General features: G+C 39.0%; 1 protein-coding gene across 1 annotated transcript in view; it reads left to right on the top strand.

Moving 5' to 3' along the window:
* itfg1 (integrin alpha FG-GAP repeat containing 1) overlaps positions 1-19,656 on the top strand; it is a 159,016-nt gene that overhangs the window by 6,880 nt on the left and 132,480 nt on the right. Inside the window, exon 7 of the mRNA XM_023953696.1 lies at positions 17,954-18,003. Coding sequence (XP_023809464.1) covers positions 17,954-18,003 — 50 coding nt within the window. The remainder of the gene's footprint in view (positions 1-17,953; positions 18,004-19,656) is intronic.

The following is a 19,656-nucleotide window of genomic DNA, read 5'->3' as shown; positions in this document are numbered from 1 at the left end:
GCACAGAGAGAACATGCAAACTCCCCCATTGATGTTCTTTGTCAGGTGCCCAGCCGGGACTTGAACCAGGGGTAAGGCAAGAGCGCTAACCACTGCTCCACCCTGGGGCCCCCCAAAAAAAAAAAAAACTACTAAAATTAAACTACTGGTACTTTACTAAAAACAGGTGGTATTCCATAAACAGGGTGCTACAAAAACACAAACAAGCTCTTTTAAAGGGTTGTTTCCTTCTTATAAAGGCTGGGTAGGTTTTTGTTTTTTTTAACAAATCCAATAGTTATCCATCTTTTTTAGATTCTTCACTCATAAGGCGCACAAACAATTTTCAGGTGTCATCAAAATGATCAGGAATGAAATATATGAATATCATGATTAGAAGTTCCACTCAGTATATGATTACCCTGGAGAGGTTTTAAAGTTTATTTGACTTTTCTTTGGTTTGTTTGTCTATTTTGGTTAGCAGCAATTAACAGCAGCCAAAAACTTGAAAAACAAAAAAAAATGTAAATAAAAAAAAACAATAAAATAACTGCGATAACAGAGTTGACCTAAAACAACCAAAAGCCTCACTAGTTAAGGCAAACAAAAAAGATGTAATTTAAAGAACCTGATTTGTTTATGACAAGGTTTCTGTTTGTTCAACTTAGCATTCAATAGGGTGAAAATGAAACCAACAAGCCAAAATCAAATGTAGAAACCCAAAAGCCCTGAAATGTAATGGAACTCCTGGATGGTGGCACCACACAAGTGGAACATATTACACATGTCTGCAGCGTCGCCTTTTACTGCAGTTAGAATGGAGGTCCTCTGCTGAACAGCGAGCGTGAAGTGTTTTACTCTTGTGGTTCAAGGAGGACAAGGCCCGTTTCACCGCGGTGTCACGACTCCAATCTGGCCCGGTCCGTGTCATTGCTGTAAACGCTTCCATGATATTATACGAGCTGACCCCACTACATCAGGCCTGCCAGCGAGGGGGGAGGAAGAAGGCCGGGAATAGTTTCCTGGCCAATGTCAGGGCCTCATTACTGCTTTATTGGTGGCTTGCAAGTTACCGCAGCATGTGACATATTCCTGTACTCTCTCTGCATTGTCCTCTTCTTGTGTTTCTTTTTTGTTTTTTTTTTTTTTCTAACTTGTCCTGTCCAACAGCTGGGCAGACAGATGAAAGCTGAGGGCCTCTTGTGTTGGACATATTTTACTTTAACAAGAGGGGTTATTAATCTTCAGACAAACCAAAGGTATGTCTGAATAAACCCCTTTTGTAATTGAGGCCAAACTTTATTACCGGTAATTTCAATCATGTCTGAAAATCTTTGGTGTTGGACCGGACGGAAAAGGAAAGAAGGGAAGAAGAGAGAGGGACGTTAGAGAGAGAGGGGGGGGGGTAGGAGGGTGATAATAGGAAGGGAAGGGGGATAAGACCATGAAGCAGCATAAAGCAACAAGTTTACTGGTTGTTAATCATTATGGTAAGGTTCAAATGTAGTAAAAAAAAAAAAAAAGGGGCGGAGCCTGTCCACACACACACTCAAATGTATTAAACACACCTGCTAGCTGCAAAAATGTCCACCTGTCGACATGTACACAAAACAGATAGTGTTCACACGCATACTTATGCCTTAAAACCAACTAGTGTGAAATATTTCAGTCATTCAATCATGCAAACTGTTAGTGCAAAGGTGAGCTAACACCTGTGCTCAGGTGAGTGTTTATGTTCTTCTAAAATGGGTGGTGGAACGTGGAAAGAAGGAGGGAGAGTGCCCAGCCTCTTCTTGTGTTTCAACAGCAGCTCCTCTCATCATGGTAGACTTTCATGAATGTTTCCTTTATTTATTTGACTAAATTTAAAATTGTCCCCTCTTTTTTAAAAAGCGGTCTTTCATTTATGATTATGCCATTTTTAGCCAAAATCTAAAAGTGTGTCTTTTTCTAGGACATCAGAAATTCACCTCTTAGGTGTGGGTGGGACTGCTGGGGTGGAGCCACCTCACTCCCCCGTCCCCTCCCCGTTGCTGAGAGCTCGGAGCTGGGCGCTCGTGACCCTCCCAGCGAATTTTCTACGTCACAAAAAAGCTACTTTTCAAACGGCGTTTTTTCATCTGCTCCTGATTCACAACAATTCGAGTCAAGAAATATTTCAAAACTCAAGTTTAAGCTGAATTTTCTTCACAGGTGTCCTCCATCATGAGAAAAATATCACAAGAATAAGTTAAAAACACCATTTTCATTGGAGTGCGTCTTTAAAAGTAGTATTCAGTCTTTTTTGAGATTATTTAATTTGTTTGGACACATGAGGAGCAATCTGTGACTCCCGGAAATCTGTTTATAGGAGATAAAAAATTAAATTTCTATAGTTTCAAACTTTCCCTTCAGCTTCCATGCTATCCTGGTACTGCATCTGCCATTGTAGTCAAAATGCTCCCTGGCCATTATTCTTCGCGTCGCTGGAAACACAAACTAGGTCGTCTTGGCAATCAGTTCCAACCTCGTTAGTATTTTTATAACTTTTTTTTTTATCATTTAAAAATAACATGGTCCTTTGGCATATTTATTTTCTATACCAAACGGATACAGTCCAAGTTATGTTTATTATTTACATTGCTTTTGGTGTTGGCGCTCCAGAAAAACGCACACACACCTCATTCCAGTCCTGAAAATGAGCTTTCTGATCCCCGTCACCATAGATCCAGCCGCAGTTTCTATTTACGCAGACACATGTTCGGCATAAAGAAAGTGTTATGAGCCAAACGCAGATGGAAAATGTGCGTGTGTGTGTGTTGCAGTGATAATCCTCCTCATAGCGCCTGCACCTACGTTGTTCCCTGTAATGGTTTTAGAAGATTATTCCGTCCTGGAATAGCATCGCTTCATTCTGCGCCTGTGTGTTTTGCCATGTTCGTGAATAAGCCATTTTGATGGATCAGGGTGGAAGGCACACATTGTTGTAAGGGGCAACATATTAGCTTAGAGATGGATTTATTCTGCAAAGCTCCACTCTTTCTTGCTGGTCTGGACTCTGCATTGTGTTTGTGTGTGTGTGGTCTACATATCAAAGCTGACATCAGGTTGTCAGGGAGTTTATTAATTGCCTCGCTCAGGTCTGTGGGAGATTAATGAAGCATTTAATATTGTTGAAGCTTACGGCAGTGTGGTTGCACCTGTGTCATTTTCTATATGCAACCGTGGAGCCAGCATTTGAATCGACGCTCTCCCGTTCCCCAAAACGTTTTGAGGCGGCCGTGGGTTTGGGGAAAAAACGCCCTCCATCATTTTCTCCTGAGAAGGTTTCAGGGCTCTCGATCTTTCTGACTGTGCGGATGCGGTTTCGCAGCTCACACATCTTCTCTCTCACGACAAGGATGCGGTCTGAAAATATTTCTTCAGCGGTTTTCATCTGCCCCATCTCTCAACACCACAGCAAATCATGTCAGTGAGCTTTGAGCAGGTCCGCAAAAGCTAGTTTCACAGTCTGCTGCTTCTCTGTGGCAGAGGACGAGGCCACGCGAGCCAGGAGACACTCGGAGGAGGCTTGGCTTTCCAACAGCACCTTCAGGTGGCTTTGTTCGAGGATTGTTTGTTCATTCTTTACTGTCAAAGTTATGCTAGTCAAAAGTAAATAAAAATAGAAACGTAATAAACAGTCTCTATTGGTAGCATGACCACAAGGGATTGCAATCGACTGGACAAACTGATAAAGAGGTGTGCATCTGTGATCGGGAGGAGGGGGGACTCTGTGGGATCTGTGCTGCAGAAGAAGATGAGGGCCTAACTCAAAGCATCCCTGACAATCCCAGACATCCCTTGCACAACACGATGTCTGGTCAGAGGAGCACACGGAGTAATAGGCTCCTTTCACTGCGCTGCAGGACAGAACGCTTTAAGAACTCATTTGTCCCTTCAGCTATCAGGTTGTTTAATGAACCTGCCGGATATGAATTGATATTTTATTTTGTGAACTGTCATTTTACTGGTTTTTATTGTGTGTGGTTGTGTGTTTTGCTACCGGACACCTGAATTTCTCCTTTGGGAGATTAATAAAGTTTATATCTATCTATTGCTGCAGTTAGCAAACAAAATATATCCCTATTCCCTTTAGCAACTCTCCTCAACTGTTGGTATCATCTTTTATTTTCCTGATTTCTTGAAGTGTCATTGACTCTAAAGTTCTGCTTTATAACAGATGCTATAGATCAGGGTTCTCCAAAGTCACAACCAACTCTTTTAGCCCTTCTTATTTTACAGTAAAAGCAGAAAAAGGATGAAGTTTCAGCCACATCATAATAATACAAACTTCTTTATATCTTGCTGTCAAGAGTAAAAAATGTAAAATTGTTATTTTTTAGAAAAAAAATCTTTTATAATGTAAATATTGTAAATATTTCAAAGCTGGCCGGGCGCACTAGCTTTCCTCACGCTGTAACGTGTTATAAGTCGATTGGTTGAGTGTCCCTAGTTGTGCATTTGTGAGTGTGTTTTCCCTGCGACACACTGGCGACCCGTCTACGGTGGACCCCGCCTTCACCCCCAACAGTAGTTGGGACCGGCTCCGCCAGACCTAAGACCTCAAAAGGTAAATAGCAGGTTTAGAAAATGGATGGACGAATGACAAAATAGCCACAAAAACATAAACTGTATTTTTCTGAGAGGGAAAGTGAGACTCTGTTACTCTGGCTGGGTCAGTAAGAAACTGAACCAAATGGTTTTGCTAACACTAAAAGCTGCAGGCCCCTGCTCCTAAACCCCACACAGTCCCTTTTCTGTTGATAAAGCTTCTTTTAAACTATGTTTCCTTAAAGAAAATCTGTAGTTTTAGTGGAACAATCAATCAAATTCCCATTCTGTGCTCTCCTTTCTGTTTTAAATGTTTTTTTAAGGAAGAGAAACTCTGTGGTTCTATTGTGTGTCAACACATTTGCTAAAACGGTGGCAGACAGCATAGACATGTAATATATAGATTTGAGGCTATTACTATTGCTCTATTACCTGGACATTAGTCGGAGCAAATTATTTACGTAAAGAAATGCAGCTTTAAGTCTGAGACGTCTTGTTGTTGTTGTTTTTTACAAAAAAAATGATGACTACAAATTTGTTTATCATCTAATATCCGAGGTTTTTGATCTTTGTGTTGTAAAAATGCCAATACTTAGAATGGTAATAATAACCTTTTTATATTCCCAATCAATAACTCAGTAATTAGGTCAGTAATGTTATGCTTTTTGATCATAGAGACATTCCCGTCTTTCAGAGAGCTAAATAACCTAATTGCTAACGTTAGCAACAGCCAATAACTGTCAAATATTTTAATGACTAAACAAAACCAGGAACTGCTTCGTGTCACTTAGACCTTGGAAAATCATTCCTCTAGATTGATTTTCTGCTGTACGATGGTTTTCTACTTCCCCAAGTTCTCAGTGTACACTCGTCTTTTTTGTGAGAGTGACTTAAACATCCATTTGATTGAGATGGCGGTGACATTGGTGCACAATCCATCTAGCATTTACATGATATTGTAGACAAACAAATGCACTGTTTTAGTCCAGGGCTTACTTGGTGGAAAAAAATGTCTGCGGCGTAATATGATTTGACTCTGTTGACCGAAATGTCTGCCACTTACTGAAAGTAAACTGGAAAAGAAAAAAGGTTGTTGGCTAACTCCCGCAGAAACTATGGCGGCCTAAATGACAGATGCCATCAGCCTGACTAAGTTTGTCAAATTGGGATTTTAGCAAAAAGGTATGTCACTGTGTTCCAGGTCGATGAGTGATTGTTGCCTTGACCTGATGAGGCCTTAGTTGCACCAAATCATCAACCCGTTAACACCCGAGACGTTGCCTAAATAACACACAACGTCTCAATCATTCATATGATCTACCAGAAGTGGCTGATTCTGATGTCGAAAAAGTGGAGTTTTTTATATCACATTTGCACCGATATGCTTATCAAATGCTGATTTAGCATTTACTTCACTTGCGTAGTATTTCACTACTGTAAAGTGTTGCATATCAGCACTAGGCTGCTTTTCTCTGCTTACATTTTTTACATTCTGATGGAGAAACCTTGAGGTGGCTTTTTTTTACACACGTGCTAAAAAGCCTCAGCCCATGCAGAAGGTGGCTTGGTCTTGTGTTTGAACAATCTGATTAAAATTGCTGCTCATTCTGGATGTTTTTTGTGATTTGATTGATTAAAATCTTGGTATTTATTTTACTAAACAGACAGTTGTCATAAGTTCATCGGATATATACTTATTTCTAGACTTACGTTGTTGTGTCACCTCCCTGCAACCTCTTCAGAGTGAATGAGTGTCAGTGGGACTCGGAGTATCTGTTTCATTGCCGATGCCTGTGACATTTCCCTCCAAATGCCAAAGGCGCTCCTTGTATCCTGCTGAGGAATGAAGCAGTCTGGAGGTTAAAGACGAAAAGAACAAATCGATGCAGCCAAACATGGAGGTCTTCACTTATCTGGCTGGCTTATAACAGAAACACATGTTTGTACACGGTTTGTTGTTTAAATCTGAAAAATGTTTGAATTCTCTAAAGCACTGTGTGCTGCTCTCGGAAGAAAAAGGCTTCATAGTTTGACTAGATTGACCAGGACCAAAAGCAAGATCAAATCTCCTATTTTTCTTGATTTTTGTCAGCATTATTGGAACTTTATTTCTCTCACACACGTTTGCACAAACAGAACGTTTGTCCTCCAGGCCCTTGCAATAAACAATTCGATCTATTGGCTGTGTGTCCTGGCTTTAGCCCCTCTTCACGGCCCAGAGAGGATACATCACATTTTTGTGTCTGTGCTGCCGCCTTGACTCTACATGTGTGTCCTCTTGACAGCCGAGCAAGGACAGGAGTCGCAGCGTGTTTGCTGGGTAACAGGTTAACAAATAATGCCCTCAGGGACAGAAGAACAAGGAGGCTTGGCTCTGTCTCTCCTGGCTTTCTGTGTCCTTCCCTGCATTTCAGCAGCTCATTTGGTCGCACTTCCCAATGCTGCCCTCATCCCAGGGTGGTGCACTGATATCTTTCTTTTTTAAATGTACTTTTAGGTTTATCACGCTCCAGTAAAATAAAAACAATACTTGATACTGATGTTAGTGACTCAGGTGACAATTTAAAAGCATAGAAAGATGCTGTGCATAAAACAGTGATGTAGAAGATGTTGGCTGTTGGAATAAATGTTTCAAGGCCTTTTAGAGGTGCAACAACGGTGTTTTCTATCAAGGCTCTTGGCTGCAGAAAGAAGGTAGAACGAAGGTGGGCTGTTAGAATGTAAGGAAGATTTAGAAATAAAAAAATGAATTGTTTCATCAATCACTTTAATCTGCAAAAAAGAAAACAATGTCATATTCAGACTCCTCAACCACCATGTGTTTTGTTTAATCATGTTTGTGCCTTCAGAGTTTATACCCACTATTTAAAGTCTAATACTCTGAGTATCTGTGTGCATGAAACATTTTCAACATAAAAAAGCTGAGGTGAATATTTCAACAAAATGATTTTTAAAAAATACATAATTAATGGAATAACAGTCGTTTAATCGGGATCTACAGCTGTGCTAAAGAAAGGGTGTATTCTTTAGATTTAAAGCTTCACGTGAATTTTTATTAAATTAACTATGCTTATTGAGTAATGACTGTTATCAAACAGTTGTTGTGTTCATCTTCAACTTTCCAGATTTTTTTTTTTTTTAATTATTTTTAGGTTTTGATCAATTAGTCACCCATTTCAGTTTGACAGAAGTAGCAGGACATTAACAAGTGGTCCGAACAGTGAAACTCAATGTTAGGCCTGCACAATATACCGCAAATTTATCGTTATCGCAATATCCAGCTCTGCAATATGCATATCGCAAAAGACGGCGAATATCGCAATAAATCGCAAACCCAAAATGTGTTAAAACAATCTTCTAGCAGCTTGAAGCATTTAACGAATCAAATAAATCCCTTTATGCTTTGACCAATCAGATGGACGCCTTCCCATTGTTGACCAATCAGATGGAGGCCTATTATGTTAACCCTGGTCCTGAAGAGCCTCAACCCTGCCTGTTTTCCAGCTCTCCTTAACCAGCTTGCTGTTGATTGGCTGACTCAAGTGATTTCACATCCTGATTGACTGAACACACCTGATTTTGGTTATCATTATCGAGCAGTCTAGGGAGAATTGGAAAACAGACAGGGTTGAGGCTCTTGAGGACCAGGGTTAGCCACCCTGACGTTTGTCCCCCATGTCGATGAGGGTCATTTGGAGTATAATTTTTAAACTGTTGCAATGAAATGGGAATGATGTTTTTGTTTATTTTTCTATTTGTTTATTTACCGCAAATTTATCGTTATCGCAATATTGATCACTAATATCGCATATCGCAAGTTTTCCTCATATCGTGCAGCCCTACTCAATGTGTAGAATAGTAGAAGAAAATCTGTAACTCTTAAACTTGTGTTAAAATATCTTCTTTATCATTTGGATGTAGATGCTTTTTTATGGAGATTTAATGTGGTTAAATGAAGAAAACAAACTAAAACTTCCTCCCACATCAACATACCAATAGTGTGTTTGTGTGTGTGTGCTCAGTAGTCCAACTGACACAAATAAGTTTTTTCTTTTACATGCATCTTTCTATCCATGAGTTTGAATTGATGTATTTGTTATCAAATGTAGCTGTATCTGAAGAAGTAGCCTGGTAACATTTCCATAGTTTTTGGTCCTCTTAGGATGAAAAACAAAGGATTTGAAACAGTTACAGTGTTTATTAGTATAGTTTTTTTGTCCACCTTACCAACAATCCAAATAGTGCAAAAGCAAATGTTCAGCAAATCCTGACGAGTTTTACTGTTGGTGTGGCCTTGAGAGAAGGAAGCATTTTAAAATTTAAAATGTGGTTGTTCAGTTAGTTTAAAAAAAGTAAACCTCATCAGAAATGTGTTTTGGTTGACCAAATTATGTATGGAGTCCCCCAAGGGTCTGTGTTGGTCCCATTTCTTTTCATTTGGAATTTACCAAATTTAAAGCATTTGTACCAAATAGCCCTCATACCTTTCATCATTGTAGTCTATTATTTTGTTATGTTTTATTTCTGCTTTCATGAGCAGCGTTTTATTTAATGTTCTCTGTTTCACTTCTCAGCTGGAGGGCCTCATGACTGTTTTCTTGCTCATCTTGCAAAGCACCTTGGGTTTGCTGTGTTTACATCAGTTTCTGCCTGTTTGCAGATTAAGCTGGTGGATGCAGAAACTTAATTTTTTAAATACCTTTTAATGTTTTTCTCTTTCCATAATCTGCAGCATTGATGTGAAATTGGTGGTTTTGAAGGAATTGTGAAAACAAACTCTCTAAGGTAAACTGTTTAGCGTATGTGTTGCAGCAACTCCACTGGTGACATTTGCATCAAACATTTTTAATTGTTTACTGTTACTTTAGGGTTCAAAAATGCATTCAAATCTGTAACTTAAAAAGTAAATAGATTGTGTTGCATGAAAAATTACAACTTCTTGCTTTTCGCTCTAATACTGATCTGATTACTGAAATGTTCAATACTTCTTTTAGCTTCAGACATTTTAATTTTACAAAATCCATTAAAAGTTTGTATATTGTGCACTTTAAGGCCTCATAACAATACCACAGAGAGAGTGTGACATTTATCCTAATAATTTATACCTTGACTATAATTCCCTTTCCACCTCTCCAGCCATTTTTCTTCTTTCTTGAACCTTTAACTAGTCAAAAATGCCCCAAAAGTGCAACGAAAATGAGGTCTGGAAGGAATGCATTAACCCAGAAGGATTGACTATAGTTTGTTTAGTTTTTTCCTGAAACAAAAATGCCAGAAAACATCAAATCTATGGCACAAATCAAAGAGCACATTTAATTCCACAGTACCAGACAATAGAGATTCTCAGGTCCTTTTGATACAATTTTTTTTTAACTTTATTTGTGGACCTTGTTGTGTGCTTAAACTGGAGAAATACCTCTTTGTCATGCAACTTTTTCTCCTTAAATTAAAAATTGTAGCCCATAAATCAACTTTGTAGTTTTGTCAGCACACATTTTTTTAATTAGCTTTGAAGCCATTTAAAAATATCTTGTGTCCCCTTGCTGTTTGGTCTCCGCAAATATCTAACAGTACTTGTTGGCCAATTTAAAGTGATGACTGAGTACTTCAGCTGCCAGTCTTTATTCATAATTACATCTACAAGGCCTAAATTAGAAATTGGCTCTGACATTTGATTGATTACCCCCACTTTACCTCTTTTGAAGGCACAGAAACAATGCTATTTTGCACCATGGTAATAAATGGAAAACATGCAAAAAGAACTGATTGATGACTCCTGACTGCTTCTACCTGCTGCTTGTTCATGACTATTTTCTCTGTTGAGGCATAGCATCTTTTTAGCTTCACCCTGTCTGTTTATACAGGGGCTAATAGGAGGCCTAGCTCTTATCCACCCACTGCAGCTAGATATAATGGAATAGAGGGCATAACACTGCTGTAGTCAAACAGCCAGCAGAGGCCTTTAAATTGCTTCCAATCCCCTTAACAAATCTGATGGAGAGCCTATGAATAACTCAAGGACCACTCACCTTTTCTCTGGATCTCCTGTTTTTTTTATCTCCACCCCCTGCCCAAAGCCGTGTAATTTTGAGTATCACAATTTGGATTATTTCTCTTTAATTAAACTTTTTTTATTTTTTGGAAAGCCAAACAAATTGCAGGTCTGACCTTGTGAAGTCGTTCTCTATCTGTGAAGTTTATGATGTGAGACAGTCTGGACAGGTCATAGCACTAAATGGGGTCTCCATAATCATTGTTCCATCCATAGCAAACACCTGTCCTTACTTGTTACTTGTTGATATCAGTAAGTTTCAAGCAGGGACATTGCTCTGGCATTTGTCAAAAACGTGCATCATGTCTCCCAAAGCATCATAAGATTCAATTCAATTCCATTTTATTTATATACCTCAATGTTACAACAATAGTTCTCTCAATGGACTTCATACTGGTAATTGCATAGTAAACATGAAATAATAAAGAACATGAAGTCATAGAAATCAATAGTTAAAGGCTAGAGTAAACTAAACGGACTAAACTAAACTGAGCAATCCCTGCCCTTAGACCAGGGGTGGGCTTTGAGGGCCGCATTCCTGCATGTTTTCCAACATAGCCTGCTCTGGCATGTTCTGATTGGCTGGACACACCTGAACCAGGTAATCAGCCATGAGTAGGGCAAGGGAAATCATGCAGACGCACTGGCCCTCGAGGCCTTGAATTGCCCACCCCTGCCTTAGACCCTCCTTCGCGGTAAGGAAAAACTCCTAAAAAATTAATGATTCCGGGGGAAAAAAGAAGAAACCTTAGGGATGTCCACATGAAGGAAGGATCCTCTCCCAAGACGGATGGTGATGTATCAGAACTCTTAGAGAATAATTAACATATCTAACTCTACAACTACATTTTTAAATTGTCCAGCAGATGGGGTTAATCCAGAGGAAGTTGGGGCGGCTGGGGGGGCAAGACAAGTCAGAGGCAAGGTCCAAAGCCAAATACAGGAGCACGGACGATCAAGCTGGAATCATTCCTGCTCCCCCAGAAGGACAATACACGAATCGCTCTGCACCAAACAGAGGCATGGAGAACTAAATGATAAATAAATGATCAAGAATAGAGGAGAGGAGATGAGAATAGAGGACAGAACCCCAGTGCACCATACTTTCCCCAGCTTCAAACGTCTGGCAGCCTACTAACAACTAATTGTTGTTGTTATTCAATTGAATTCAAACATGTTAATAGTGAGTTAAATATTCTTTGATTACTGGCTAGTCTGGCAATAATCCTGTCCAAAGAGGAATGTTTTAAACCTAACTTTGAATGTAGAAACTGTGTCGGCCTCTCTTCCATGAGCTGGGAGCTTATTCCATAAGACAGGGGCTTGGTGGCTAAACGTTCTACCTCCAACCGTACAAATTTTAGAAACCACAAGCAGTCCTGTATTTCGTGAGCAAGGTGTTCTGTCTGGTTGGTAAGGCACTATGAGATCATTAATAGAGGATGGGGCCATACCATGTAAGGCCTTAGAGGTTAGAAGGAGGATTTTGGACTTGATTCTAGATCCAACTGGGAGCCAGTGAAGTGAAGCTAACACAGAAGTGATGTGATCTCTTCTGCTAGTTCCTGCTAACAATCAAGCTGCTGCATTCTGATCAAGCTGAAGACTTGGAATTTTTAGGACACGCTGCTAGCAAAGAGTTACAGTAATTCAGCCTAGACGTAACAAACGCATGGATGAGCTTTTCAGCATCACTATTAGATCATAAATTTCTAATCGTTGCTATATTGCACAGATGAAAAAATGCAGGTTTACAAGCCTGGGATATGTGAGCCTTAAATGATATATTCTGGTCAAATAAAACCCCAAGGTTTCTAACTGTGGAATTGGAGACTATACTTACGCCATCCAGGGAGACTATCTGATCAGACAGAGCATATCTCTTTTGGGACCTAGTATAATGACCTCAGTTTTTTCTGGGTTTAGTAGGAGGTAATTAATTGTCATCCAGGTCTTGATGTCTCTGATGCAGGCGTTACATTTCTCTATATGGTCATAAGATGCTGTTTACACTGAGCTAGAGTTTTTCCCCACACACACTTGAGCTGTGTCAGCTTGAGATTTTCAAAGCCTGTTATTAGGAACAGGCACACTTGTAATTAATCTATTAGCATGAAAGGAGAAGCTGATTGTAGATGATTGGCTGGATAGCAGCCTGATGACAACGCAATTCACATGCACCCTCATTGACATTGAATAATGTGCTGAAATCAGCCGAGTGGGTTTGGATGTTTGTGTGTTTACGCAGGAGTGTTATGTGTGGCCACAAAGGTATACCTCACATATTGTTGAATTATTATTAGGCAGTTGTGAGAGCTGAGAGACTAATCAAGTGATTTGCAATAGAGCTCCTGAGTGAATACCAAATGAAGCGTCTGCCTTTATACTGCTTTATATTTGTGAGCTTCTTCAAGGAGCTCATGGAGACTGATGCTTTTTCTCAACGGTCTAGCTCCTACTAGAGCTGTACTCTAGCCTTCCCTTTCTCCACAACTCTCCTGTTTGTTGGTTATGTAAAAAACAAAATACCAGGTCTCCAGAAGATAAATCGTCTATTGCAGAAGGTTTAAATCTTCACTTTTGAACTTCGCTTGTTTAACTGTTCTAACTATAAAATGATCCGCACGAAAGACTTCTTCTTCAGCCCAAAAAATGCGCAGAGAACTTGCCTGTCGTAACTTTTTTTACAATTTAAGAGCACTATCTTGGAATTTAAAGTGACAAAGAAGACTAAAACTTTGGGGAAGAAAAGGTTCTGAAGGTGCTTCAGTTTGGCAAACAATTCAGAAAAAGAACTCATATGAAAATAAATTACTGTATGTTAGTAGACATTAAACCTGTTGAAACAACATCCCTGTATTACAAATTACAGAAACAAATGTTGGTAGCACAAAGGTTTAGATTTGTCAATGTGATATTTTTTAAGAAATCAATTCAAGTGTGATTAAAGGCTAAGAAATCGGTTGGATATAAAACACCAAAATATAACATTTCCACCTCTTTGTGTTTGGTATAAATTTCCCCCTTTTTTGTACACTTTCCCTCTGGATTATATTTGCATTGATTTAACATTCAGAATTAAAATGATACATTTTTCTAAATGTCTTTTAAAATGTTAAAAGTTGGGCCCTTTCTCCGTGTGCACTTGAAAAAGAGAAAATAGGCGAGGAGAAAGAGAAGTCATGAAATTGCTCCGCTGCGACATCCTTAAGTGTTTACAAGATAAAATCCCAGTGTGCATCTCTCTGATCCACCGTGTCTTTGTCACTAACACAACCGCATTGCTGCTAATCAGCCAATCACGGCTGGATTCTGTCTAAGAGGCCCGATTGGCTGATTAACCAAGCTAATCAACACACCACCCACCGTGAATGCACACAACGGAAAAGAATCGCACATACTTTAAGTGGGAAAACTGTATTGAGCTTTGTGTGTTCATGCTCTCCGTTATATATGAACGCAGCAGTTTTTGCCTTTGTGAAATGATGTTTAAAACCATTTTTTTTGCTGGAGAGTGAACTAAGTACTTTGAAATCCCCTTTGAAAAATAATGTGTTTCCACAAAACCCAAATAAAAACTGTGCATTTTCATGAAATTTTTTGTTGTTGAATTTCCCTCTAGATTTACATAATTGAAGGTGGGTTCTATTTAAATATTTCAGTTCTCCTACTGCTGCATATACGCATTGTGTGAATCAACAGTACCAAACTTGCTGCTTCATCAAAACATCTCATTGGTTGGTGGTTTGGTCTTTGCTGCCTTCTGCAGCTCTCCTCCGGAACTTACATTTTAACCAATCAAGCATTATTCTTGTGACTCTGCAAGACACATCTCCCCTCTGTAGCTTTGACAGAAATGAGCTGACAGAAGACTAGTTTTTGGGTCTGCAAAAAGTATGAATCAACATTATCATTGCATCTTCTAGCAGAGATCCTACCCTACCAGGTGGCATCCCTCACGTTGATGCCATCCAATTTCTAGATAACACATGTTTAAGCTCAGATTTATATGGCTGGAAGTACAATTTGCCAATGCATATTATTATTTGTCTTTGTTTTGGCTGTGTTTTTTTCCAATTAGTGAGGCTAAATCCACGACAGATTTTTTAAGTCTAGTAACAACAAGTGAATGCCATTCTAACCAAAAACATAATGATATGTAGACACTGTCCCCCTGTTTATAGTGGTGGTTATGTTCCATAAATAACATGCAATAGGTAAAATCCGCAAAGTAGGATTACAGATGTTTTAAGGCTCTAAAATCCTCACTTTATACACTTTTCTCTATTGATTAAATTTTCAAAGTTGAAACCTTCTAATACAAAAAGTCCAGTACGGTGGAATGAAACCAAAAATCATATTGCGATCAAAGATATACATAACTCTAACAATTCAAACGTGCAGTGATTCTTTACAGGAGACATGGCACGGAGGAGATTGATTGACTAGGGGTACAACCAATCAGGATGCAGATCAGTGTGCTGTAAAAACAAATAAACATAGAAAAAAAACAGCGCTGAAAATAAGATCAGCAAAAAAGCGAGACCACGTAAGGAGAAAATCCTTTCTCTCTTTTTTCCCTAAAGCCACCCTGATGAGCCTGATGCCTGATCAATTATGCTAATAGGTTGTGTGTTTTGTGCATGTCAGTGAAAAAGGTTACAATAATGAGTTTCTTTTGCATTTTTTCTTTGATTTTTTTTTTCTTACTTTTTTGGTGCTTTCATATGCAGAACATATTTTATAGCTCCTGGCTTCAAGGCAGATCGATGTCAATATTTATTTCATGTCCAGTTATTTGAGCAGAGCCAAAGAACATAGTCATGAAAGCAAACACTCTCTTATATAAAGTCACAAAAAACTGCTTCAGAATTGCGCCTTGCGGCTTTAAGCTTCGAGAGCACACAAAATAAGTACAAGTGGAGGATATAGGATTCCAATGGAGTAAGCTACAGGCATTACTGGGGGCTGAAGACTCAAGAAGGCTGAATGAAATCCTGTTGCTTAGAGCAACCTCAGCCCTCTGTTTCCTGTTTATTTCTTTCCACCTGGTCCTCCCCTAGGCTGCTCCAAGAAGCCACCTATTCAACAAAAGCTGAGAACTGTCAAAACAACAAGTCAATGAAATTCTTAAAAACATATTTCTCTAAAGTGATTTATCATTTTCCTTTTGGCTTTCAGGTTGTCAGAGTTTGACGTGCAACACAACGACATTCTGATGGAGGTTGAATGAAAGTTATGGGGACTAAACACTGACCTTAAAGTTCCTATATCAATCTTTTCTTTAGCCTTTCAGAGTATGAAATATGAGTTATTTTCCCAGTTTATTTTCCTACTCGGACGTACAACGACTCGATCTCTCAGGCTCCGCCTTTCGCTCCTTGTGGGTGCCGCCCATTTCATGACATCAGCTTAGAGACGGCAGCGTGTCTGCATCTCGCCCACGAAAACAAGCAACATCTGAACTTTTCCAAAGATGGATGTGTGCATTGCGGTGCCTTACAAAAGCGTTTTTGACGATCACCGCTAGCTCCACGGAGAAAGTGTTAGCCTGGGGGCGGTGCTGGCAGCGCAGACTCTACCTGGAAGGGGCTGTTCCTCATGTTTTTGTGGGTTGGGAGGAGCTGCTGCTCAGAAAGCAGGTTTTTAGAGTAATACTCAGAAATGTGTGAATGGATCAAATTACCGCTTTGGGGTTGTTTTAGTGAGGAATGCTTAAAAGCTCAAAAAAGTTTGTTTTGCATGATATAGGCCCATTACATCACTAATTGGGCATTTATCAGAAAATGTTCAGTGTTTGATTGTGAAGATCTCCGAAATCAGGAACATAAACTTCATCATTTCAGTAGCACAGAATGTAATGAAAAGCTCTTTTCATTTATTGGAATAACAGTGAGTTTAAAATTGAAAATACCAGACTATAGCTATTTGATCCTTAAATTGCTGTGTGTCATATACTCATAGTAAAGCTGAAATTAGCTTGTTTAGCTGAAGTTCATAGAAGAAGTTTTTTTCTGAAACTGAAGCAAAGGCTTAAAAGGTCTTCTTTTATAGCAGGTCATAAATTGATTTATTAGCAATGCTGCTGTGAAGAACCATTGAAATAGTGAAGTTGAAACAGTGGGACCATCTGTTTTTGCCCATCCAGGTCAAAGACAGAAAAGCCACAGTTACACATGCAGCGAAGATCAGGAGAAATGTAATGTGAATGCAACATAAAGAGAAAATAACAGTTTATGAGGACGTTTGGTGCGTCTTTGGAAGACACCAACAATAGAGTTCTATAGCATCAAAGATCATAAGATTTAACTCAGACTCACTAACTAAGCCAAACACTTTCCCAAAAAAGAATGTTTAAACCTGGTTTTATTTGTGCTATCTGTGGGATTTAAAATATTACAGCATGATGGACGATCATTTCCTTTAAATAATGACTTATTAAATACTAATTAGAAATAATGTAAAACATGTGATAATAATTATCAAAATTAAAACAAAACAATAAATGGGTTTTTGTTAATGTTTTAACTCCCAAACTCCCAACTCACAAAAGTCTACCATGGAGAGAAAAACTCCCTTTAAACAGAAAAAAAGAAGATAAAAACTCTTCTAAACACAAACATGAAGATACTAGAATATCTAAATATCTGGAATGACCAACATTAAAAATATACTCCTTAGAAAAATAAAATTAAAACAGTTTTTTGCCTTCATTTAAAAACAATGGAAAGAATTGAAAAATTAAAAACTACACTTCTGTTTAATGGGGGTTATAATGACCATTAGTCAAAATGATCTCAGTCAGATAAAGGGTCACAGCACTTTTGTTTTTTTCTAGTTTTTTGAGTTATTTGAGAGGGTGTAAGTAAAGAAAGAAACATTTCTCGTCACTTATTTAAGCTCTTTTAACCCTGTTACACCACAGACAGACTTATTCAGCTTCTTCTCTATCAGTTCATCAGCATTCTGTGGGCCTTTAACATTTCTGCATCTAAGAAAAAAAATGACTGAACATGTAGGAATTTGATCAGAACCGATCGGTTTCCTGCAGCACTTTGGACCAGAGCCTTTCATCTTCTGTTCAGAAGCTTGGACTTTGAACATCAGGAAACGTGATGTGTGTTACAATTTTTATGCTGATGATACTCTTTTTAATCATCACTCCATTTACCTTTATTAAAAAAAAAAAAACTGGCATTTGAAATGCCTGAAAAACAGCATAGTACACTGACAGATAAGATGCCTCAGTGTGGAACACCGGCACTGTTTGTTTGATTTGTAATTGCTGAAGTATCGGTAATTGAATGCATCACACTTAATTATTTGCCCCCTTTCTTCTCCTTTTTTCAGATTTGTTCCTGACAACTGAAGTGGCAACATTTGAGACCTGGATCAACAAGGTAAAGAGCTTTTTGTTAATAAAAAAGTCTGTTAATTATTTCACTTTGCTTAATGAGGCACACAAACTCTTTCATGACTGTTAATAAACCCCCAAATATTTTGATTAAAAGAATAGTTTTGTGACCCAGTAGGAGAGGGTTGTATGTCTGACAGCTGTACTGCTGTAATTGATTAATTAAATACTTAGCATGTCCCAAGAAGCCGAAGCTCAGCTTTTACTGGATACATGTTTCAGCATAAAATATTAATTTCAAATTGAGGTTTTAAAATCCTTCAGAAAAGTCAGTGGAAGCCACACTTACTATAATTATTGTGAGAGGAAATTGTGGTTGAATGAATTAATGATTTTAAGAACATGAACAATCCCTATAGCTCAGATGAGGAAACTAAAAAACTTTTCAAATGGGTCAAAACCTCCTAAAGACTCTGCTTCAAAGTGACAGCTAAATGGGATAAAATCCTCACTTTTATCTGCTCTTAGAAACATGCAGATGTTTGTTTTGTCTCTTAAAAAGTAATTACACTTCCATTATTACAAGAATATAGAAGCATTATCTTGTTTCATACTTGAAATGGAGTCCCAGAGTAAACCCTCAGAACTGCAAATGACCGTTTTTATTCCTTAAATTGCAACAAGTGGCTCAGGAAAGATTTGAGGCTGCTATCTCTGCCTCAACATTCGTTAATATTCCGAGGAAGCAACAAAAAGATACCACAGTTCTGAGTTTTGTCAAAGGGGCCTATTTGAAATTCAGCAGGTCGAGGCATTAGCCAAACAGTAGTCCATCTTATCACAGAGAGGGGGAATATGAAAAAAAGAAAGGCGGGGAAGAAGGAAAAGAAAAGACGCAGAAACAGAAAGAAGGTCTTAGAAAAAAAAGAGTTTGGGTAAAAGTAATTACAACTTGGAGCAAGCCAGAACGAATGTACTGCCAGCCCCAAAGAGCTGCAACAGATGAGGTGGGCTGCAGAGATGTCCGCCTGATCCCAGCTTTAGTGCAATCAAGAACACATGGAACTGTCGATGTATTACTGTTGTAGATACTATATGTAATCAGCCTTAGTCTACAATTGGAAATTGTAGCCCGCACCAAATGTCAAGGTCAAGGTTGCTGAATGAGCCTAAAGACATGCTGCAGGTGACAGGTTGTGGCAAACACTTATACAACAAGCAAGGGTAAAGTAAGGGGGAAGCAGCCACAGGCGAGATGCAGGTGTGTCATACGGACCCCCCCCCCCCCCCCCCCTTAAAATCATGCAAACAGTACAAGGGGGTCGCGATTGCTGTTCCTGTGATAAATGGGCGCTCCTTGCCTTGCATGCAGCCTGACTATTAGAAATGAGGAAATTAGACAATCAGAGTGTAGTTTGTGTGAACATCATACGTTCACTAACAGATCACGTGCACACCCCTTGCATATGAGATTAATGCTGGGTCAGTAAGGGGTCAGTACTTGCACCTTAACGACTACAATGTGGCGTAAGGGCACCGTACAACAGCCTGACCTGTACCTCGTAAGTATGTGCAACTTCCATTAGCCTTACAGATATTTCACGATACACTTACCACATGCACAACAATGGTACATTCTGTTTTCATGATGTCCTTTGAGGGGGCTATGCTAGTCTCAAGGGAACTGCAAGACACACCT

The sequence above is a fragment of the Oryzias latipes genome, chromosome 3, assembly GCF_002234675.1.
Source record: "Oryzias latipes chromosome 3, ASM223467v1".
NCBI lineage: Eukaryota > Metazoa > Chordata > Actinopteri > Beloniformes > Adrianichthyidae > Oryzias > Oryzias latipes.
This window is presented reverse-complemented; position numbering and strand designations above follow the sequence as displayed.